Genomic DNA, 22565 nt, shown 5'->3' on the forward strand with positions numbered 1-22565 from the left:
ACCCTGAGGCTTGGATTCAACCGATGGGCTTGGCTGACAGGCTGCTTAGCTCATCTCCAGGGACTAGTCTCGCCTCAGCTCGCCCCATAATGGGAAACCAGTGTCACTGGGTTGAGTCGCGGGGATACCCTGGGTGACTAAAAAAAAATTCCTTAACATGGTATCAGAGTCAGGTCTAGGCTAGGAGCCCCAAGCACACGAGAGGTGTGGCTTAAGGGGGGTGTTGGTGTTGGAAATAAGCCACACCCGGACCGACGATGGACTGGTCCAAGAGGGGCCAGTAGCTCAGTGGTAGGTAGAGCACTCCAGCAGCATATGGAAGGTCCTAGGTTCGAGTCCTAGCTGGTCCATGTCTCAACAAACATTGCTTCTCAATGTGTTTTCTTTTCTCTATAAACGATGATGTAACCAACCTTTCAAGGAGATAAAGTAACCTCTGAAATTCAGAGTAACTTGGCTATTTTAAGACAGATATAGCAGACAATATCATACACATTGTCAGTCAAGATCTGAGATTTATATATAGTTGTCGAATCTTCACAAGTTGTTGCAAGAGCTGAGATGCTATAACTCTCTGCACCTTTGCGGCAAGATAGCATAGAAAAAGGAACCACTGGATGATACATGGATGGATGGGAACCATAAAAAGAAACATAGTAAGCTGTGCTTATCAATGCATCTTCTCTCCTCCAGTCAAGGTGATGTAATCAACCTTTCAAGGAGATAAACTAAGCATTGCACTTCAAAGGAACTTGACTCTATTGTGCCAATATGACATATAGCAAACAATATTGTGCCCCTAGTCAATCAAGATTTGAGGTTTATAAAAAAATTGTTGAATATGTTGATGCAAATGCTAAGACACTACAGCTCTCAGTGACTTTGTAGAAAGAGATCCTCTCAAAAGTCATACCCTTTTCTAGATATTCTGTATCGCTTGATGTAATATAAAATTCGAAGTTTCCAAAAGAAAGAAACTAAGGTCAATTTTTTGCATTCAAAATGTTGATAATTTTGTGATTATAGATATATGAAAAAACTCTTAAGTTACCAGTTTGGGTATGGATTCGGGTACAGATTCGTAGGTACAGTAAAAAAAATTCCTTGGGTGCACACACACACATTATATGTATGTTCAAACATTAAAAATTACAAAATATAAACTGTTGCTCCCATCATTACAATGATACAATCCATACAATGTAACTTTCCCATACATAAATCCATAATTGCCAATAAATATTCATAATATTGTAAATATAATATCATATTCATAATTTGCAAAAATGATAATATTCAACTCTCAAGTCTCAAAATGTCATGACACAATGAAAATTCCAATTACAAGCCATATGAGATGTAATATTCATCTTCATTTAAAGGATCAAGCCCAAGCCCAAGGTAATCATTTGGTTCAAATTCAACATCATTTGAACCACAATCCATTGGATTGCCACTCCCACTAGCTACATCTTTGTCAAGTTCCATAGCTGTCTCATCTATAGAGACTTGGGCAAGTTGTGCAATTGTAGCATCTAAATCAGCACACTCAAGTGCTAGATCCCAATTCCTTGTCAAACCCACATTATATTCAAGTTTCTTAATTGACAATAGATGAAGGTTGGATTGTACGTAGACCAAATCCTCTGCTTTTTTTGCACCCAAACAATTATGCAAGACCAAGTGGATGAAAGAGTATGTACTCCAATTCCACTCAACTGAAGAAGAACTTGCAACTTGTTAAAACATAATTATAAATCTATAAATTATAAAATAAAAATATTTTAATATGATAGCATTGAATGGAATTGGGAGAGAATTTTAAGTTAGAATAACATTTTATATTATTATTGTTAATGGTCAATAATGTAACTGACTGTTAGACATCTTAAATGTCTACAGTAACAAGTAGTTAGAAGTAGGTAGTTAATTAATAGCTACAGTATTTTGTAACTTCTATATAATGTAATCCTTCCTCAGTTAAAAGAAATGAAGTTTTTACCAGTGAATCATCTCTGATTTTCACATGGTATCAAAGCTAGGGCACGGAACCTATTTTTTCAAAACCCTAATCACATTTTCCATTTTTTGCTAACGCGATTTACAATCACGGGTCTGTTACATGGATTTTTTTTCCTACCCGAGTCTATTTTTTGCGTCTGCATTTGCGGCCTAGAGTTTTTAACGCGAAATTTTTTCGCAATTTTTTCCGAGTTAAAAAAATCGTGGTTTTTTGCGATCTGTGCTTCTGTGATCCTCTATGTTTTCGCGCAAATATTCTTCGTGTCTGTGCCCGCGCGACATACACATTTCTCCCACGCGATGCAAAAAAATTTCGCGATTTTTTCTGATTCTTTTCAGCGACGGGACTCTTGTTTTTTTTTCGGTGGGAATAGTTTTATGTTCCCTACGACGGCGTCTACTTTTTCCGCGATCAGGATTTTTTTTTTTGCACACGCAACGAAAAGTTTTTAGCTCCTGTCTACGATTTGGGTATTTTCTGCTCGCAGCGGCTAGGGTTTTTGGGCCGCAACTAGGGTTTTCAAAAAAACCCTCAAACATTTTTTGGTGCCTACCAGTAATATCTTTGGGTCTACAAATTTCTGCAATCTGCATGTTTTTTACGACCTAGGGTTTCTACATCTTCGCCTGGGGTTTTGACCCTCTATTTCAAGGCGGAATTATATTCTAATTGCAAATTCTTGGTAGGTTTTTTGAAAACCTCAACTAGGTTGTTGATTTTTGGGGGGTCTTTCGAAAAAAATTGCCTCGAAAACCGTGCTAGGGTTTCAGTTTCTGCCTCAAAATCCGACTTGCAGAACCTGCAAAATTTGTCTCTAAAAACCCTTTGTTTTCATCCTCTGGTTTTCGTGCATTCGTGCCTTCACCAGTTTGACCTCGAGGTACGTGATGGCATCTCTGACAAATATAATGCTTAAAAGCAACCAGAAGTTCAACGAGCACAACTACAACACCTAGAAACAACGTAAACAATTTTTGAGTACTGATGTCTTGATGCAGTTGTTCTAGGCACGTCTCAACGTCCAACCACTGTCGAAAAAGATCAGGACAAATGGGATGAGCGCAACCGGGAAGTCGTCATGCTCATTAAACTCTCTGTCACCGATGAGCAACTACCTCAGGTACCGTTTGGCAAAACAGCGAAGGAGGTATGGGATCATTTGAAGAGTCTTCGTGAAACCTTTGACGAGCAGAGCATTCTTCCTTAAGAATATGCTCTTCACAATCATGATGGATGGGAAAACATCTCTTCAGAAGCATCTGACAAAGATCAAGGATATTCGCGACCAGCTGGAAGCTATTGGTCGAAAAATGGAGAAAGAAGATATGGTGGTCATTATTCTGAAGAGTCCCCCATGTTTGTATTAGCATTTCATCGAGACACTCAATATCACTTCCACTAACGTTGATTTGAAGTTTTTTAATCTTTGTAACAAGCTTTTACAGCAAGATCGGTGGCGCCAGCAGTTTGGAAGCAGTACTAGTTCCACCTCCACCGAGCAAGCGTTCTCTGCCAAATATTTTGTGAAGAACAAAGGGAAGGCTCAATCTTCTCAACCGAAAGGCTCTAGTTCCTCTCAGGACAGCAAGAAGAAGAAGAACGTTCAATGCAATTATTGTCATAAGTTTGGTCACATGAAGGCTGAGTGTCGAATTCGATTGGCTTCTGAACAAAAGAAGCAGGGAGGGTCTCAATAGAAAGCAAATGTCGCCGAACACTCCGAGTAGAAAGAATCTGCTTTCTATGCTTTTATGGCCAAGAGTACAGCATATCAAGTACACTTCTGCCTGGTATATTGATTCAGGAGCTTCGCGGCATTTTACTCATCGTCATGATTGGTTCACAAAATTTGAACCATTCTCAGATTCAATAATCTTCGGATGAGGAGAAGAGTACACAGTTGCTGGTAAGGGCACTGTTCAGATTCACTCAGGAGGTAGAAATTTAATTTTTCTTGATGTCTACTATGTTCCGGGCATGGAACATAATCTTCTCTCTGTCAGTCAGATCATGAGGCATTCTCCTCAATTAGATGTCTTCAGTTCGTCCATCTGCAGCATTGTTGATAGGGAGACTCGTACCACAATCGCTATGGGACTTGAGGATCATGGTTTGTATAGACTTGATAGGGAGACTCGTACCACATCTATCAGAACACTTTGGCATCAGCATTATGGGTACTTAAACGTGCACTATCTCTCTCAATTATATCGGGAGGGTTTGGTTACTGGTCTACCTGAGATCCTGTAATGTCCTCGATATTATTAATTGTGTGTATGACCCCAAAAGTTATATTTATTATATCGCGGGCCCTTTTTACTTTTGGCAGTAACATTTTGGCCGTGTCATCACTTTTTGTAATCCTTCGGGAAGTTTCCCCGAAGCCATATATATGGCCGAGTTAGTCGTTGTTGTAGGTATGTGAATTTGTTGTTTTCTCTATAGGTGCGAATTCCAGTTGGAGTTCAATTATCAGCATACTTGGCATTCGCAGTTTCGGTGGTTCACAACCACCCTAGCCTGGCATTGGAAATATCATTCCGATATTTCATATTATGCTACAACTTTGTGAAGTCTTCATTCGAAGACAAATTTGTATTAGACAACGATATCTGATATTGTGTTCTGAATAATATTCATAATCCGAGCATTCCAATATTCTAGTAATTGTTTGTAGCATCATTGCTTGTCTTTACATCTCTCACATAGTCATAGCACCAACATATTGCATATAACGGAACCATCTTTCTGAGACCGAGATTATTAGTTATGTACGCAAGAGAGTCAATTGACCGTACGGAAGGCAAGAAGCGTACAGAGTGGAGGGTTGTACGGTGGAGGGTGTGTTGGCCGTACGGTAGAGGTTGTGTTGACCGTACGGTGGATGTTGTGTTGTCGTACGGCAGGATAAGCGTACGGTACATTACAGATCCAACCTCAAAATCATGGAGTTTGTGGACCCTGTCAAGCTGGGAAGTAGCATCGGACACCATTCTCGGATGGTGATTCTTGGTGAGCCTCCAAGGTCCTTCAATTGGTTCACGTTGATGTATGTGGGCCAATGAACACTCCATCTGTTACTGTTTGTAGGTACTTGTTATTTGTTGACGATTTCAATAGTAAAATGTGGGTGTATTTTTTGAAAAATCAATCAGATGTGTTCAATACATTTCAGCAGTTTAAGGCCTTAGTCGAGAAAGAATCCGGTTCTCAGATTGTCACTCTAAGGTCAGATAATGGGGGGGAGTTTTGTTCCAATGACTTCTCTACATTTTGTGCTACACAGGGCAATAAGCGCCGACTCACCACACCATACACCCCTCAGCAGAATGGTGTAGTTGAATGTAGGAATCGCACCATCACTAAAATGGCTTGTTCTATGATAGAGCATAGAAATGTTCCTAAGAAATACTGGGCTGAAGTAGTTTACACTGCAGTCTACCTTCTGAATCGATCACCTATACATGTCGTCAAGAAGATGACTCTTGAAGAAGCCTGGTCAGGACGCAAGCCTAAAGTGGGCCATTTGAAAGTCTTCGGTTCTACGGCTCATGTATGGATTCCAGATGCTAAGCGTGCTAAGCTGGATTCAAAGAGCCAAACACTTATGTTTACTGGTTACAGCGACAACCACAAGGCCTGCAGGTTGATTGATGTGGAGACAGATCGTCTCATTTTCAGTCGTGATGTTGTCGTTGATGAGACTACTGGTCCATTTATGCCATCTACTACCCCTAGTCCTGTGACTCCGTCTGTGAAGACTTCTAATGTTGGTGTTCGTCTTCCTCTTGGTTCCCATGATGGGAGGGCTTCAGAGCATTCTGACTCTAAAGATGAGGAATCTACCGATCCAACACCACCTGATTTGTCACAGGATTTGCATCCAGATGACTTTGTTCCAAAAACTCTAGGGGATGTTGTTCCTCCAATGCCCGATGTTGGTACTTCTACCCTCAAGCCTAAGTGGTGGGCCAAGACTATTGAAGATCTTCATGACGATGAACTTATTGGGGGCAGATCCGCTCGAAGAGAGAGCAACAGAATACAGTCAACTTTACACTTATAGCCAACATTCACAGCATCCATGAGCTCGAGACATATTTCGAGGCTAAAGGCATTCCTGAGTGGGAAAAGGCTATGGAGACTGAATACAATAGTCTTCTGAAGAATCACACTTGGGTTCTTTCTGATTTGCATCCTGGAAAGAAACCTATCAGCTGTAAATGGGTTTACAAAGTCAACTATCAGCTGGATGGAACTTTGGATAAGTACAAGGCCAGATTGGTTGCTCGAGTTTTACACAGTGGGAGGGCATTGACTATGAGGAGAACTTTTCTCCTACTGCAAAGATGAGCACAATTCGTCTTCTTCTCACCATTTCAGCTCAGTTTGGATGGAAACTTCACCAAATGGACGTTAAGAGTGCATTCCTCAATGGTGAGTTGCACGAAGAAGTTTATACGACTCAACCTCCTGGCTTCAAGGTTCCTAGTAAGGAACATCAGGTTTGTAGATTGATAAAAGCCCTATATGGCCTAAATCAAGCCCCTCGATCTTGGTATTTCAAGATTGATCAGTATTTGGTTGAACATGTTTTCAGCGCAGTCCCTCTGACACTAATCTGTATGTCAAACTCTCTGATGATGATATCCTTTTTCTTGTTGTCTACGTAGATGACTTGATCATTACTGGCAATTCAGCACATTTGATCACAGCCATCAAACAGGACTTGTGCCAAGCTTTTGACATGACAGATTTGGGGCTTCTCCATTATTGCTTAGGTGTTGAAGTGTGGTAGACTGATGACAGTATCTTTATTTCACGGTCCAAGTATGCCCGCAGTTTGCTTGACAAGTTTCTTATGCAGGATTGTAAACCTACTTCTACACCTATGGAGAAAGGGCTGAAGTGATCAGCCAAGTCTGATTCACCTGTCGTAGATGAAACCGAATTCAGGCAACTAGTAGGCAGCCTCATCTATCTCACAACCACTAGACCTAACATTAGTTTTGTTGTCAACTACATCTCTCACTTCATGACAGCCCCAAAAGCTGATCACTAGATTGGAGCGAAGCAAGTGCTACGATATGTGAAAGGCACATTAGACTATGGCATTCTGCATGGCAGGTGCAACGATCCAGAGCTGATTGGTTATACTGACTCAGATTGGACAGGATCAATGGATGACAGAAAATCCACTTCTGGGTACGTATTCAGTTTGGGTATTGGTGTCGTCACTTGGAGCAGCAAGAAGCAACAAGTCGTGGCGCTTTCCTCGACCAAAGCCGAATATCGGAGAACAGTCAAGGCCGCATGTGAGGCAGTTTGGCTCCGAAGGATGTTTTCTGACATGCAGATGTTGCAAGCAGGTCCTTCTCCCTTGTATACTGATAATCAAGGGATGCTCAAACTGGCCAAAAATCCAGTCTTCCATGAACGTACCAAGCATGTCGAACTTCATTGTCACTACATCCGCCAGCTGGTAGAAGATAGATCAGTTCAGTTGCAGTATGTTCTGACAGTGGATCAAACTGCGGATATTCTCACCAAGTCTCTGAGCCCGGATAAGTTTGTAAAATTCAGGGGGCAACTTGGTGTTTTTGATAGATTGACCATTAAGGGAGGGTGTTAGAATAATATTTTATATTATTAGTGTTAATGGTCAATAATGTAACTGATTGTTAGACATCTTAAATGTCTACAGTAACAAGTAGTTAGAAGTAGGTAGTTAATTAATAGCTACAGTATTTTGTAACTTCTATATAATGTAATCCTTCCTCAATTAAAAGAAATGAAGTTTTTACTAGTGAATCATCTCTGATTTTCACATTTTAATTGCAAGAGGCTGCATAATGGAGCCTTGACCATGTACATACCACCACTCATCAGCATCCATCCCATATCTGGCTTGAAGAGCTACAGTATCATAATATTTTGTAGATACGAATTGGCCAAACTCCCTCAAGACAATATTTCTAGTCTCCTCACTTGAATATATCTTTTTAAATACAGGTCTATACCCAGTAGCAACCTCAGTATCTCTATATGGTGGCACTCTCCTTGTCAATGCAAGCATCTCTACACTATAAAACTTTGGTGTCAAAGAAAATGCTAAGAGATGTAAGGGGGTGGTCATCTTGTCCCAATGGTCAACAACAATTTGTTGCACAACTTTGAAAAATATTTCCATTGGGTCATGTTCCTTGGCCTCTATTATTGCTCTTATTTTCTCCACCATGCAGTCCATGCCATCATAAATTTCACCCAAACATGGGCGATCAATATCAACATACGTAATCATGCTCATGATAGTCTCAGTGAAATTCAAAACATATTCTACACAATCCCACCAATCATCATCAAGGATCAATGCTCTTACTTTTTGGGCTCTCTATGTGTTTGACTACTTCCATACACTCCACAAAGTGTTGATGACCATAGCACTCAAGGCCTCTCGCACCTTCACAAGTCATCTTAAGACAAGTATGTGAGATGCGAATTGCGTTTCAGCAACCTAACATCGCATTAAAATTTACATGTCATATATCAACTATAAAATATAAAAAATAAAAAGTTAAAAAATAAAATTTAAATTACCTTCAACAGCTTCAACTTGGAGAAAGTCTTGAATATGGCTTGTGACATGTGATGATTAGTCACAAACATTGGAATTTCCTCGCCCTCCATGTAAACTTGTTTCACCCAATCAATTTGTATGTCAATCTTTTGCATGATTAGATTGAGTGAGTAGACTACACATAGTGTCCAAAACATGTGACCATATGTAACCTCCACTATAGACCCAGCTGCCCTACAATTTTTAGCATTGTTCGTTATGACTTGGACAATGTTTTGAGCCCCCACCATGTCAATGGGTTCTATGAGGATATTGGCAAAGAAACTTGCATTTTTCACTTGCCCCTTACAATCCACCGCTTTCAAAAACATCGCCCCTTTAGCAGACACTACTATAACATTGATCAATGGCCTATTTTTGCAATATTTCCATTCATCAAAAACAATGGACACACCTGTTTTCGGCCATGTATCTTTGATGATTCTCAATTGTGTCTCTATGGAAGCTTTCTTATTTATCAATAAGGTGGTTCGCACCTTTTCATACCCGAGACAAACATAATCAAGAGGTGTATTGCAATGGGTATGCACCAGGTCCCAAAAATAAGGTGATCTAACAATGTTGAAAGGAAGGCCATTACCATCAATGCAACAAGCAATGCTCTGATCTACAAACTCTTTGCTTTCATTTTTGAAGGCACTATCCAATGACCCTCTTTTTCCTGTAACCACAACATTCTCTAGTTCAAAAGGTGGTGGCATTGGCATTAAAGGATGTGAGCTAGCCTATCTTGTGGAGCCACTACTACTAGGAGGCCTCTTCAAGCTTGCCTTGGCAAGAGGATGATTAGTCTTTGGTTTGTTGCTTCCCTTGTTGGCTTTCTTTTTGAAGAGCACACAGTTATACTGAGAGGGGAGGGGCGGGGGGGCGAATCAGTATAACAACAATATTTTATCAGTTTAAACTTTTTCAACTTCAATCATAAGTATATAACTTATCTCATTAACATATTCATTGCACACCAACGTTCATATGTGATCTAAATAATATGAACACAAGTAGAACACAAGATATATACGTGCAAACCCTTACGGGAGAAAACCACGGCAATAAATGCTTTTATATAAATCTTCTTTTACAATGTTCATAGGCACCAACCTACTAGAGGCACCAACCCCTAACTTTGTTTGTGAGCACCAACCCACTGGAAGCACCAACTCCCAAATCTGAATTTGTGAGCACCAACCCACTAGAAGCACCAACTCTCACTTCTGAATTTGTGAGTACCAACCCACTTCATATAAATCTGAATTTCCACCTTTACAATGTTGCTATAACAACAGATGATGGACAATTTGATCTTCTCAAATCTGTTGTGATGAATAATACTAATCAGTCACATAAATCTGATCATAATCTCCTCATAACTCTGTTATAAATATGTTCTCAAACTGCACATATAAATCTGCTCATAAGTCTTCTTTATCTCTGCACGAAATGCTGCATAATCCTCCCACTATATCTGCATACACTTCTCTTTTATTATCGTCAATATGTCTTTATAAATCTGCACACATTTCTCTTTATATCTGCATATACATGAATCTGTCATACAAATCTGATCATGGATTCTTCACAAGCCTGTCATATAGATCTGTTCATAATCTGCCCATATGCCTGAGACTATCTTCTCACAGTCTTCTCATAAATCTCCACTTGATCCTTTTTTAAAACTCTCCTTATACCTTCAGCACTATACACTGCTCACCTACAGGTGTATATAATTATTATCTTCTCAACATATATACACCCACTACTCTCTTCCTCTCTTTTTATATTTTCATATTTCACACATAATACCTTTCTCACATTCTTCTCATACTCACTGTCTTATAGTCTGAAGATTATTTCAGACTCATATACAGACCACACACTTCAGTTTGTACTTTCAGAATTTTAGTATTCCTGTGTATATTAAAAAATGTCTTTAATACATGCATAGTAGCATCTTCTTTTTCACTTTTCTTAGCATTCTGTATTTCATTCACTCACAGCTACCCATCTCATATTCATATTGTATTTAAATCTTCTTTAAAAGAATACGACACCTATAAGAGAGAGACGATGCTTCACCATAGATATATTCTTTTTCTTACAAATTATATATTCATGCCTCCTTTGAGACGCCTCCTTTCGTAAATATAACTCTTCCAAATAAATCGTACCTTTTTGCTGACTTGTCCTAAATGGCATATTATATTAATTACTTGACAAACCTTTCTTATCTCAAGCGCTGCCTTTTGACCTTGAATAAGACGAAAAAGTTTACCTTTTTGAATAAGACAACATTGCATATGAGACAAGGAATTTGTCTTTTACTAAAACAATTTGTCCTCATGTGAAGAGCGTTGTCTTTAAGAATATTAATCACTTTCTTTCGTGTGATAAACTTTGCACCTTTTCATGTGTAATAATCGTAGGTTACCATTTGGCGTGTCTTCTTAATCGCACCATTTTATTGACCCGTACCTTATAAAAGGTAATTACACATCTTTTAACTAATCCTTGTTTCAAAGCTTGCTTATAATATTATCCACATTCTTGTCAATTCACCAAATCGTATCTCTTTAGAATAGTCAAAGTGCTTCATTCATTCTTTAGCCACATATGTTTTAACAACACATCACTATGAAATGAAACGCCACCTTTCACTAATGACAGATCTTCATTTAATATTACTTACATCCTTTACTAACTTTATTAAACAAATACTCCCTTTTGCATCTCCTCCATGAATCGATTTCATTAATACATTGCTATTAGTTAATTTTCTTAGTCATTAATCGACTTGCACTTGTCTTCTCACGAACTTTCTCATCCTTATGATTTTCATTTTGTTTATGTGTCGATACTCCTTGCATATACGTATCATCTTTAGACTTTGTTTATCAGTTTATATTCTATGAATTGCCGACTTGTATGTGGCATTGCTTTTTACTTCAATAAGAAGTCGACCTTTCTCCCCACCGACAAAAGGATCAACTTTCACTCAGTATATTGGCACGGGATCTATATCTCCAACTACTGGGACTGTAATTTATATATATATGATCAGACTATATAGTATGTATGATCGCTCATAATTTGATTGCTGTTCCAGAACCTAATCTCTTTATTTTCTTCAATCACTGACTTGCTGATTCAGAGTCTTCTTTGTCTCAATGCTATGTTACCATAAGTCTTTGATTACTGTCGCTGATTATTCATGTATTCTGTCACACATTAGTCACTGATTGTCATCTTCCATGTAGTCGATTATCTCAGTCGACTTATCATTATCACCATCTTTGTCTACAAATGCACAATACTTCCTCAAAGAGTTAGCCTTGTCGAATATGCCCCTTTATTATATTTTTGTAGACTGTTGGCATGAAAATATTTCTTTAATGTTATCATTGATTACTGTTCAAAGACATAGTCGACTATCACATGCCCACAAAATCTGTCATATGCTATGTTTATGCTATTAGACATCAACCATTAACTCATTATGGTTGCTGTTATGTAAATCAGATGTACGCCATTCTGACACTGCTCATTGTCTAATTTTCTGTCATTACCATGCTCACAGCTTTGTACAGATCTGCTCAATACTTCTCAGATATGCTTATATGGTCTAATAATAATGCCTTCAGATATGCTTTATATTATACAAATCCACTTGACATTCTTATGGAATCAACCAACATATTCTGATCTTCTTTCTGACGTGTATGCTGACTTGTCATAACAATTTCATCTTTTATGAATCGCACATATACTCATATACATTGTGAATGTCTTCTTGCATCTTTGACATCAATGACAATATTTCCATCACTTTTGTTCTCTAATGATGGCATGCCTAGCTGATCAACAAAACATAAGAACACACAAGAACTTCAATCAAATGACGAGGCAATGATGATAGAAAGTTCAGGAAAGCAACACTTTGTACAGTTGGTTTATTTTCCCTTTCTCTCATCATCTTCAAGGTCTTATTCTTGACCTTCCTTTTTAGGTTTCTCACCTACAAACAGTACTTAAACACAACATTAGCAAATAAAACAAGAGACCAACATGTCTCCCTAAGTGCCTCCTTCATGGACACCATCCTTTCTGGGTCGCTTCCTCTTTTGAGTGCTTCTTCCTGCACTACTCTGCATTTTTTCTTACGTTCTTTCTTGTTCTCAACAATGAGAACTTCTTTCACCTCTTCCTTGACATGAATCTTACTCATCAACTTTCTATTGTCCAAACCTTTTCTATCTTCTCTCTTCATGGCAGCAATCTTTTGCTTTCTTCATTCCCTAACAATCTCCTTTATAGGCCACTTTACCTTCTTTCTCATTGGCCAAATCCAAACACATTCTTGGCTTCTCTCCTCAAGCCATTCCATTACCATAATCTTACACTTCTCGATATCTCTTCTCAGAATTGCCATTTCTTTTTCAAACTCTGCATCTTGTCTTACCATATTGACTTTCATCTTGTCTTTTCCCTTGAAACTTTCTTTCTTCATATGCTGCATCTTTCTTTCTCTTGTCCTTATCTTTGTGAGACCTCACCTAGGGCTTCTCGCCTTTTACTCTGCACAGCCTTTTGGTACCCAATCTGCAACACAAAAAACTTTCCACGAATTTATGAACATCAAACTGTAATTCTCATACTTCTCCAAAGTTCAATAATCATGCCCATTTTTCTTGCCCAGATCTTTTGGGCTCTGATAGCAAAATGATGGCGCACCTAGCTGATCACAAATATATAAGAACACACAGGAACTTACAATCAAATGATGGGGCAATAATGATAGAAAGTTCAAGAAAATAACCGGTTTCTACAAACTTCCTGTCCAAACAATGACAGGAACAAAACAGAGAATCACCAAATTCTGTAATAGAACATATTGGGCGATAGGAACTTCAAGTAAACCAATAAATACACAGAGCACACAAATATCTTTCTGAGACACACAACACAATGAATACTTTATTTTGGTAACATGCCAAGATGATTATAATCAGATGATATAATATTCATCACAATGCCAACCTTAAGCAAATTTGCCTAATTTGCTCCTCTCGCTTCTGTCACACTTCCATCAATATTCCTCAATCTCTCTCTATCGGCATTTCACTCTCCTAGGTGTACCCACTACTTAACTCTTCAAGTTGCGTCCATCTCACTTTATACAGATTCTTCAACATGTCCTACTTTCGTCGCCCTGCCACTTTTCCCTCTTTCACGTACCCCATATAGCCTCTTCTCTTTGGCCTTCCATCTGCGCTACAACTATTCTGTAATGGATTTGTGTTGTCTCCCTACATTCAAATCAGGCACTCCCTACATTCAAATCAGGCCTTCCTTTCTCGTCCAAGACTGTTCCATCTGTTCGGCCTGTCTAACCTCTTCTTGACCCAACCATCATTTTGCCTCTGTTTACCCCTCTTATTTTGTGGTTCGATTTCTCCTGCATAACTAGCCATTCATAACTGCCTTCAACGGGTCTTAACTAATTCTTTTAAATTGCTCATTAATCCTTAATCGTTCACCTTTCCTTGTTGTAGGCAACTAATCGTTCTTTTCAAATTGTCATCCGTCAAAACTGAATTTCTACCAATCTAAAATCAAAATAACACCAAACAAACAAGTTAACCCGATGCTCCTGAATCATCTAATATATTCCATATAAGAACTTTTGGCAGCCCTTTGCCATCTAACCCCTTGCAAAATTTTATTCCACATCCAGGGATGGTGCAAAAGTGACCTTGCACTCGATAGTATGAGCTGGTATACTCAACGCCACAATGGTTACACCGCTAAAAACTCCCACCACCAGGCATTTGCTTGATCTTTGTTGTATAAAGCCAAAGTGGCGAATCGACATCAATATTAAAAGGGTTTTGCTGAATTTGGGCCTGGGCAACTGAACTAGAGCTTGCACTTGCTGAAAAATTGATTGCTCAAAATAATCAGATGAATTAATTACGAATATACAAGCGTATATACAGGAATTACAAGACGGGGTTCTAAAAAGAACAAATCGTTAATCTAAAGCTTAAAATAAATAAAGCTAAAAAGCAAACTATGTGTTCTTATAAAAGAAGCAATAGTTACACTTAAAAGACTAAACAAACTAAATAAGTCGACTAAAAAGCTAAAAAGATAAATAAGTCGACAACTAAGATGATCACTAAGAATAGAAGATGACCATTATAGAATAGATATTAATATTATTTTAATACCCTTCGTAATGGTCATCATACGCAATACCCTACAGAAGACACTCCAGGTGTTTTGATCACAAATGGAAAGAACACTTTGTTGCTACGAAGACCCTCCCAGGATCTGCAAAATGTAAATGACCAAGAGTACCAAAAGCTATCCAGGCTGATGTAGCCCTCACACGCGAATTATAGAAGCCTAAAACCATGATTTTGAGAAAAAACCGGCAAACCTTTTTGCAGAAGGGTATTGAGCACTGTTTGCTCCAGCAACTCCAAAACAGACTGCAAGATACCATGGTTGCGGATGTTCGCCCTAGCAGTGTGACCCAAAACTGACTACAACAAAGCAAGATTTTTGTGGAAAAAACCGTCAAACTTTGAGAACTTCACGAATCACAAAATCCCACATAAACTTCACGTATTACGGATGATTTTGAGGAAAAAAATCGAAAAAACCAACAAACAATTTTTGAGGAAACATTTGTGAATACCTATGAACATTTTTTCAAGGAAAAATCGTGAAAACCTACGTTTCAAGAAAAAATCGTGAAAACATACCAAACAAGAAATTTGCTTATCACAAAGCATAGAAGGCCGACTCTTCTTCAAAACGCTCTGCAACATGAGCCTACTCCTGTTCCTGAGACCCTCCCAATTTAGATTGCACGGATGCCAACAATTTCGTGCAATCTTTCTTCATATGGCCAATCTGGTGACAATAGTTACACTGTACACTTCTCTTCTTTGAAGACTGGTAAGATTGACCTTGACCCTTTTGCTAGAAGGACTAAGCTTTACCCTTGTTCTTATCCAAAACTTTGTTGTGAAGGCATGTTCAATGGATGAACTAGCGTTGCTTCCAAACTGTTGCTTCAATTGATCCTATTGTAGAAGTATGGTACAAATCAAGAAATTTCATATCAACACTAGTAGAAGTGATATTGAGCGTATCAATGAAATGCTCGTAGGATTTGGGAAGGCTTTTCGGCATGATCACTACCATATCCTCTTTAGCCATAGTGCGGCCGATAGCTTGCAACTGGTCATAGATGTCCTTGATCATTGTAATATGTACTTGGATAGATGCCTTCTCATCCATCATGATAGAAAACAGCATATTCTTCAAAAAGAAAGCTTGGCTCTTGTCGGATGTTTCATGAAGATCCTTCAAGAGAGTCCAAATCTCTTTAGCTATTTTACCTAAAAGGCTAAAAGCACCTGAGGGAGTTGATCGTCTGTGACGAAAAACTTGATGAGCATGACAACCTCTTGAGTGCATTCATCAAATTTATCCTAATCTGGACCTGCTATTGTAGGACGAGGAACCTTGCCAAGAACAATCTGATCAAGGCAACGATATTCAAATATAGTTAACATGCAATGTTTCCAGGTGTTGTAGTTGCGGTCGTTGAACTTTTGACTGTGTTCCAACATGATGTTGGTCAAACATGCCATCACGGAAAGCGAGGTTGAACGAAGTCAACCTAGTGAAGGCAAAAGACAAAAGAATTTGATTAAAAAAAACAAAATAGAAACAGTTGAACAAAAATTTGAAACTGTAACAAAGTTCGAGGCACGAATCCCAATGCATGAATTTCAAAGTTTGCTGAAAAACCTAGAAATTAAAATTTCCTGCAATTTTGAACCCTGAAAATTTTCTAAAAAAATCAAAAAATAATAATCTTAGGTCGAAGGATATGCTCCACGAAAATTTCGACCAGTACTGTAGATTCCAATGCAAGTTTGAAAAACCCACCAAAACAGACAAAAAAAATGCAAGAATGGATTTCGAATCTGCAAACCCGAAAGGAGTCACGGTCGGAGGAACTTAGGAAAACCCTAGCTGCAGTCCACGAAACCCAAAAAAAGGCGAAAAATCTGAAGAAGCCCAAAAGACTCAGAAAAAATCACCCAGAAGAACAACCCAAAAAATCAATCGCCGCCGCCCAACACAAATCGCGAAAAATCCAAGGGCAAAAAAAGAATGGAGCCATCACTCAAAAAAATCGCAAAAAAAACATGCCGCCGCAAAACAACTTTCGCCAAAACACAAAAATTGCCGAAATTTGTCCCGAAAAGAAGCAAAAACGGCGAAAAACAAAAAGCGCGAGCCCGAAAACAGTTGCAAGAAGCGAAAAGAGAGCCAAAAACAAAGTTGCGAAAATCACATCAAAACTGAAACACGACCCTGCAAAAGAAAATCTGACGAAGTATTCAAATTGTTCCCTCAAAAAAAAATTCTTCCAGCAAACCCTAGCCAGCCAGACCTAGAAAACCTTCTTGGATCCAAAACCGGCGAAAAACAAAAAGCGCAAGCCCGAAAACAATTGCGAGAAGCGAAAAGAGAACCAAAAACAAAGTCGTGAAAATCGCATCAAAATTGAAACACGAACCTGCAAAAGAAAATCTGACAAGTCAAATTGTTCCCTCAAAGAAAAAATCTTCTAGAAAACCCTACCCAGCCAGACCTGCAAAACCTTCTTGGACCCAACTCACTCGAGAAAAAACTTTAGGAAAATTTCACTTAAAAAATTTCAATAAGAAGTTATTTTAGAATTATAAATTTTCCAAAAATTTAACTCATGCTCTAAGGAATCCTTAGGTTTTCGAGGCATTGGATTCTCACCAATGTTTGCGTTACTCAAGCTGACATTCTCGCGTCCACTTCATCCACATCTGCTCGCGCAGACACTTCCCTCTGAGGCGAAACGCTCCCCTACTAATGCATTTGTTATTAAATACAATTCTACTTCATGTTTATCAAATATGAAGTAGTTCAATATATATATATAGCGAATTAATATTATTAAGCATAGTATTCTTTACTATGCATCTGTTAAAGAATATGGAGCATTATTATGCTGCTCTGTCCCAATTATACATAGACCACTTTTCCATATCAAGGGAGAGTCTTCTTAATATACAAATTGATAGATGTCGTATCAACAGATAACAAAATAGAAAATGAAAATTATGATCATCTTCATAAAAAGGATCCACTCTTAGTCTTTGAAATCTCTTTTTTACCCTTCCAATATGATCTATCCATTTTCAATCTAGAACATTTCATCCAGCCCTGACTCACCCTCCGTGGACGAACCTTGCGAAGGAATCCTTAGGTTTTCGGGGCAGTGGATTCTCACCAATGTTTGCGTTACTCAAGCCTACATTCTCACTTCCGCTTCGTCCACATCTGCTCGTGCAAACACTTCCCTCTAAGGCAAAACGCTCATATGAATTAATTACAAATATACAAGCGTACATAAAGGAATTACAAGACGGTGTTCTAAAAAGAACAAACCGTTAATCTAAAGCTTAAAATGCTAAATAAAGCTAAAAAACTTAAAACTAAAATGCAAACTATGTGTTCTTATAAAAGAAGCAATAGTTACACTTAAAAGACTAAACAAACTAAATAAGTCGACTAAAAAGCTAAATAGCTAAATAAGTTGACAACTAAGATGACCACTAAGAATAAAAGATGACCATTATAGAATAGATATTAATATTATTTTAATACTTGCACTTGCACTTGCACTTTCAACCATTATGTATGAATAATGAACCTGAAATCAAAAATGGAAAACTCAACATTATTGAAAAAAATATGACATTATAACCCCCTATTATGCATACAAAGTGTAAAAAAATATTCAAAACTTCTTTAAAAAAAAGTTTAGAAACTTTAAAATATCCTGAAAACTTGAAAAAATGAAGATTTGCTCACCTTTGATGGCTAAATCTTCCTTCTCCAACAACTCCTACGCCTTTGATGCATGTCTCACACCTCCATAGCCTTCACCTTTGAAGAAAAATGCAATCACCTCTGAAACCTACTTGGAGAGAAAAAAATGTGAAAAATGCAAGTGAAATGAGATGAATGAGTGAAAAGAGCAAATAGAGGCATCACTAGGGCAAAATTAGGGTTTTACGTGGGCCCCATTTTTGGGCACCGACAAGCCTAGGTTCTCTAGGTACGTTCGAACTTGCCCCGAGTGTGCCCTAGGTGGCAAGGTTCCCTATGGGTACAACAACACCAGACCCACAGAGAACGCGGTCGCTCGGGACGAGCCCAGGGGCAAACCTGACTCTTACTAGTCCCAGAACCATACCCAACCCAAATTCCACCCCTAATATGGACCTAGTAACTATGTTCCACCAAGTTTTCAAGATGGGGACAGTAGGGTACTAGGTGACAAGTTTCAAAGATGAAGTTTTGGAGGCCATTTTAGAGAACGGCTATTAAAAAAAAGGGAAATTTTAAAAAATATAAAGAAATTCAAATATTCAAATGATAACATTGCTAAGGCATTCATCATATATGATATAATGCCTTAATACATAACATTTACAACAAAATGCCCAAAGGTTGCAAGTTTCAACTACAAAATGACAATCATAGAAAATATGCTGCTATCCCTAAGCTTGAAAAGAACTTGTGCAATCAATGAGCCTATCTCCCTTGTCTCAAGATTGTAGTGGATAACACAAGCAACAAGAAGTTACTTTGTATTGAAATCACAAAGGAGGCTGCCTCAATAAGACTGAAATCTTTGCCATTATATGTTGCAAACCTGAAATTTTGTGACTTCAAAAACAACTAAAAAACTTGAGTCTCATGAATGGAGCATGAAATCTTAGGTATTTTTGCCTGATTTTATCTTGAAAACCTTGCTATTTTGTCAACTGAAATGGCTGATTACTACTTTCAAATATTGCAATGTCAACCCTAACAACATACAACCGTCATACATCCTAGAGAAGTTTAAAAACCTGCTGTTTTGCTCAAAAAACAAATAAAATGATTTTTTAGTTCATTTAGGGCCTTTTTTATAAATTGAGTGTAACTGCAAGAGAATTGTTGGCTGCCCCAGGATGGTCAAGAAAAGTCATTGACATCACCAGCCATCCCCCAAAGTTCCGGCATTTCCAGTATGTTTCTAGGATGTCAAGGGGCATCAAGAGAAAAATGCCGATGCATCCCCGTGTCCTCGAAACATCCCCCTATACGGGAACATGTCAAATAATGCTAAATAAACCATAAATGGCATACTCTGCAAGTATACTCACCATTTCTTCTGGGGATGAGTAACTCACCAACGAACTCGCAGAGTTTTTTTGGCAAGTTTTTGGCAAGTAAAAAGAGAACTCACCAAGTCCGTGAGCAGAACTTGCCAAACACAAATCCATCCATTTTTCTGCCTTCTTTTATCTTTTTTTAAATTTTTCCACCTTTGACATTGCATTTTTAAAAATTATGAAAACAGTGAGCACCATGAAGATCTATGCAGTTTTAAAGGACTTCATTTGGGCTTGGTGGCACTGCCCCCAAACCCCATCAGGGGTGCTGACCCTTGACCCGCATGAAACTGTGGGATATGGAGCCAGAGAAAACTGACCCAGATGCTTCCACTTTCCAAAATGTAACACTTGAGTTCAACAAGTGAGCACACTTTAAGTTGTCAGCTATCTATTGTATTAGTATTCTGCATGAGGATGCAGTTTTGTACTCAATTTGTATTCAAGTTAATCAAATTTAATAGAAAACACTTTTGTACTCGTTGGACACATTTTGTCATTAAATTTTGCAAAAATATGTGCTTTTAAAGAAATTTAAGCAATTTTTTAAGTTGCTGATTTTTTTCCAAGTCACAAATCTTGGGTCTGCCAAGTTTTTGCCAAGTCAGAGTCTGCCAACTAAACCTTACAATGCTAGATGTCAAATGACATTATGAATATGTTACAAAAATAGATGCTGCCATTTTCTATCATGAACTTACTTGGGAACATTGCCAATCCAGTTAGGAACATCTGCCTGAAATGCCTTGCCTATTCGAACTTGTGTTGTGTATGGCTCACTATTTTCCAACATACATGAGAAAATATCACCTTTATCTTTAGACTTATCTAAATTTGTGCAGGTGTCTTTCGCTGCATTTTGAGCACTTTTGCTTTCAATAAGGGACTTCTTTCCTGGTCTCTTCCTTTTCTTTCTGCAAAATTGGCAATACCAATCATCTTGAGTAGGCACTGCTTTTACCTTGGGATTACAGCATGACATATGAAATGCTTCATCACACAAATCACAAATGAGAGTTGTCATTGAATCTTCCAAAGAACCACATATTTTACATAATTGTGGGCAACTGCCATCACCTACAACACCCGGATGTCCTACAGCTGCATACTCTCGTGAAGATACAAACCACCCGAGCAAACCACACTGTTTCAATACAGAAACACACCACTCTTTTTCAAGGTCATTCTCTTGAGATTGACGGGTAACATCAACAGACGAAGTGCATTCAGCTAGTTCAGTTAATTCATTCTTAACAGGAACTGTGGTTCGCCCCAAATTGCAATTGGACATTTCAAAGGATGAACTGCTTTGAACTTGTAAGCTTGTGGAATCCTCAATGACTGATCTGCTTCCTGAACTAGCCTCCCCAACTTCAACAATATTCAAATTCATTTTTTCCCCATCCACAATTAATCCTGAAGATCCTGTGTGATATAATAAAATCTCTTCACTATCTGGTGCCTTACAATCAACATGCACTCTTGCATAAGTTTTGCACTTTTCTCCATCTAAAATCCCATTTGATTTACAGTTTATCTGCTTTTTTTCTGACGACGAAAAATTTCCTGAATATCCTATATGACTAGTGAACACATTTGCATCGCAATAATTTATATCCTCATGACACTCTGGAAAATTTTCAACTTGTGCTGGCTGAGACAACCAGTCAGAATTTAACATGCCATTTGGCAAGCAATCTTTTCCAGTAGCTGTCTGAATTTGTTTTGGCAATAGCGTTACAGAATTACCTTGTAACTTTCTACGTTTATAAACATAATTATTTTGCTTCTCTACATAATTTAACGATTTCTCCTCATCCTGCTCATCTTCGATTACAATAGGATTTTCCTTGGCACCAGTGCATCCAAAATTTATCCCATTCGGGAATCTCCGAGGTGACAATGGAGGGAAAAGTTCCTGAGAGCCTAGTGTTGGATGGCTTGAAACAAAATTCAAAGCAGCTCTAAGGGAACTTGGAAGGTGTGTACTCAATTGTTCTGAAGCTGCAGTTACTGATCCAAAATTCAAAGAAGCTCTAAGGGAACTTGGAAGGCAACCTTGTGCACTCATTTGTTCTGAAGCTGCAGTTACTGATCCAAAATTCAAAGAAGCTCTAAGGGAACTTGGAAGGCAACCTTGTGCACTCATTTGTTCTGAAGCTGCAGTTACTGATCCAAAATTCAAAGCAGCTCTAAGAGAACTTGGAAGGCGACCTTGTGCACTCATTTGTTCTGAAGCTGCAGTTACTGATCCAAAATTCAAAGCAGCTCTAAGGGAACTTGAAAGGCAACCTTGAGCACTCATTTGTTCTGAAGCTGCAGTTACTGATCCAATCATTGAGCTCTCTTCACATGAAACAGCCAAAGAGCTTGTCGCTCCTTCCATTGCTGTAGTATTTGTAGCATTTATGACGAACAGCACCCTATGGAAACAATTGGCATGCTCAGACACAAGACGAAATCAATCCCATTATAAGCATATCCATGCATGAATTGGGTCAGAACCAGGTTCATTGAGCATAATTTGAGAATGGATACAGGGAACTGAAGAAAATTGAGGTTCCCAATTTGTTTGCAGCTATTCATCTACCACCCAACTGTGCCAATCTGTGAACATGCA

General features: G+C 38.4%; 1 protein-coding gene across 7 annotated transcripts in view; it reads right to left on the bottom strand.

Annotated features, from left to right (window-relative positions):
- LOC131060721 (uncharacterized) overlaps positions 1 to 22565 on the bottom strand; it is a 96179-nt gene that overhangs the window by 65486 nt on the left and 8128 nt on the right. For all 7 annotated transcript variants that reach the window (XM_057994107.2, XM_057994097.2, XM_057994088.2 and 4 more), the window contains one exon: positions 20647 to 22552. In XM_057994107.2, coding sequence (XP_057850090.1) covers positions 20647 to 22331 — 1685 coding nt within the window. In that variant the 5' untranslated portion in view covers positions 22332 to 22552. The remainder of the gene's footprint in view (positions 1 to 20646; positions 22553 to 22565) is intronic.

This window comes from Cryptomeria japonica, chromosome 5 (assembly GCF_030272615.1).
Source record: "Cryptomeria japonica chromosome 5, Sugi_1.0, whole genome shotgun sequence".
In the NCBI taxonomy this organism is placed as follows: Eukaryota; Viridiplantae; Streptophyta; class Pinopsida; order Cupressales; family Cupressaceae; genus Cryptomeria; species Cryptomeria japonica.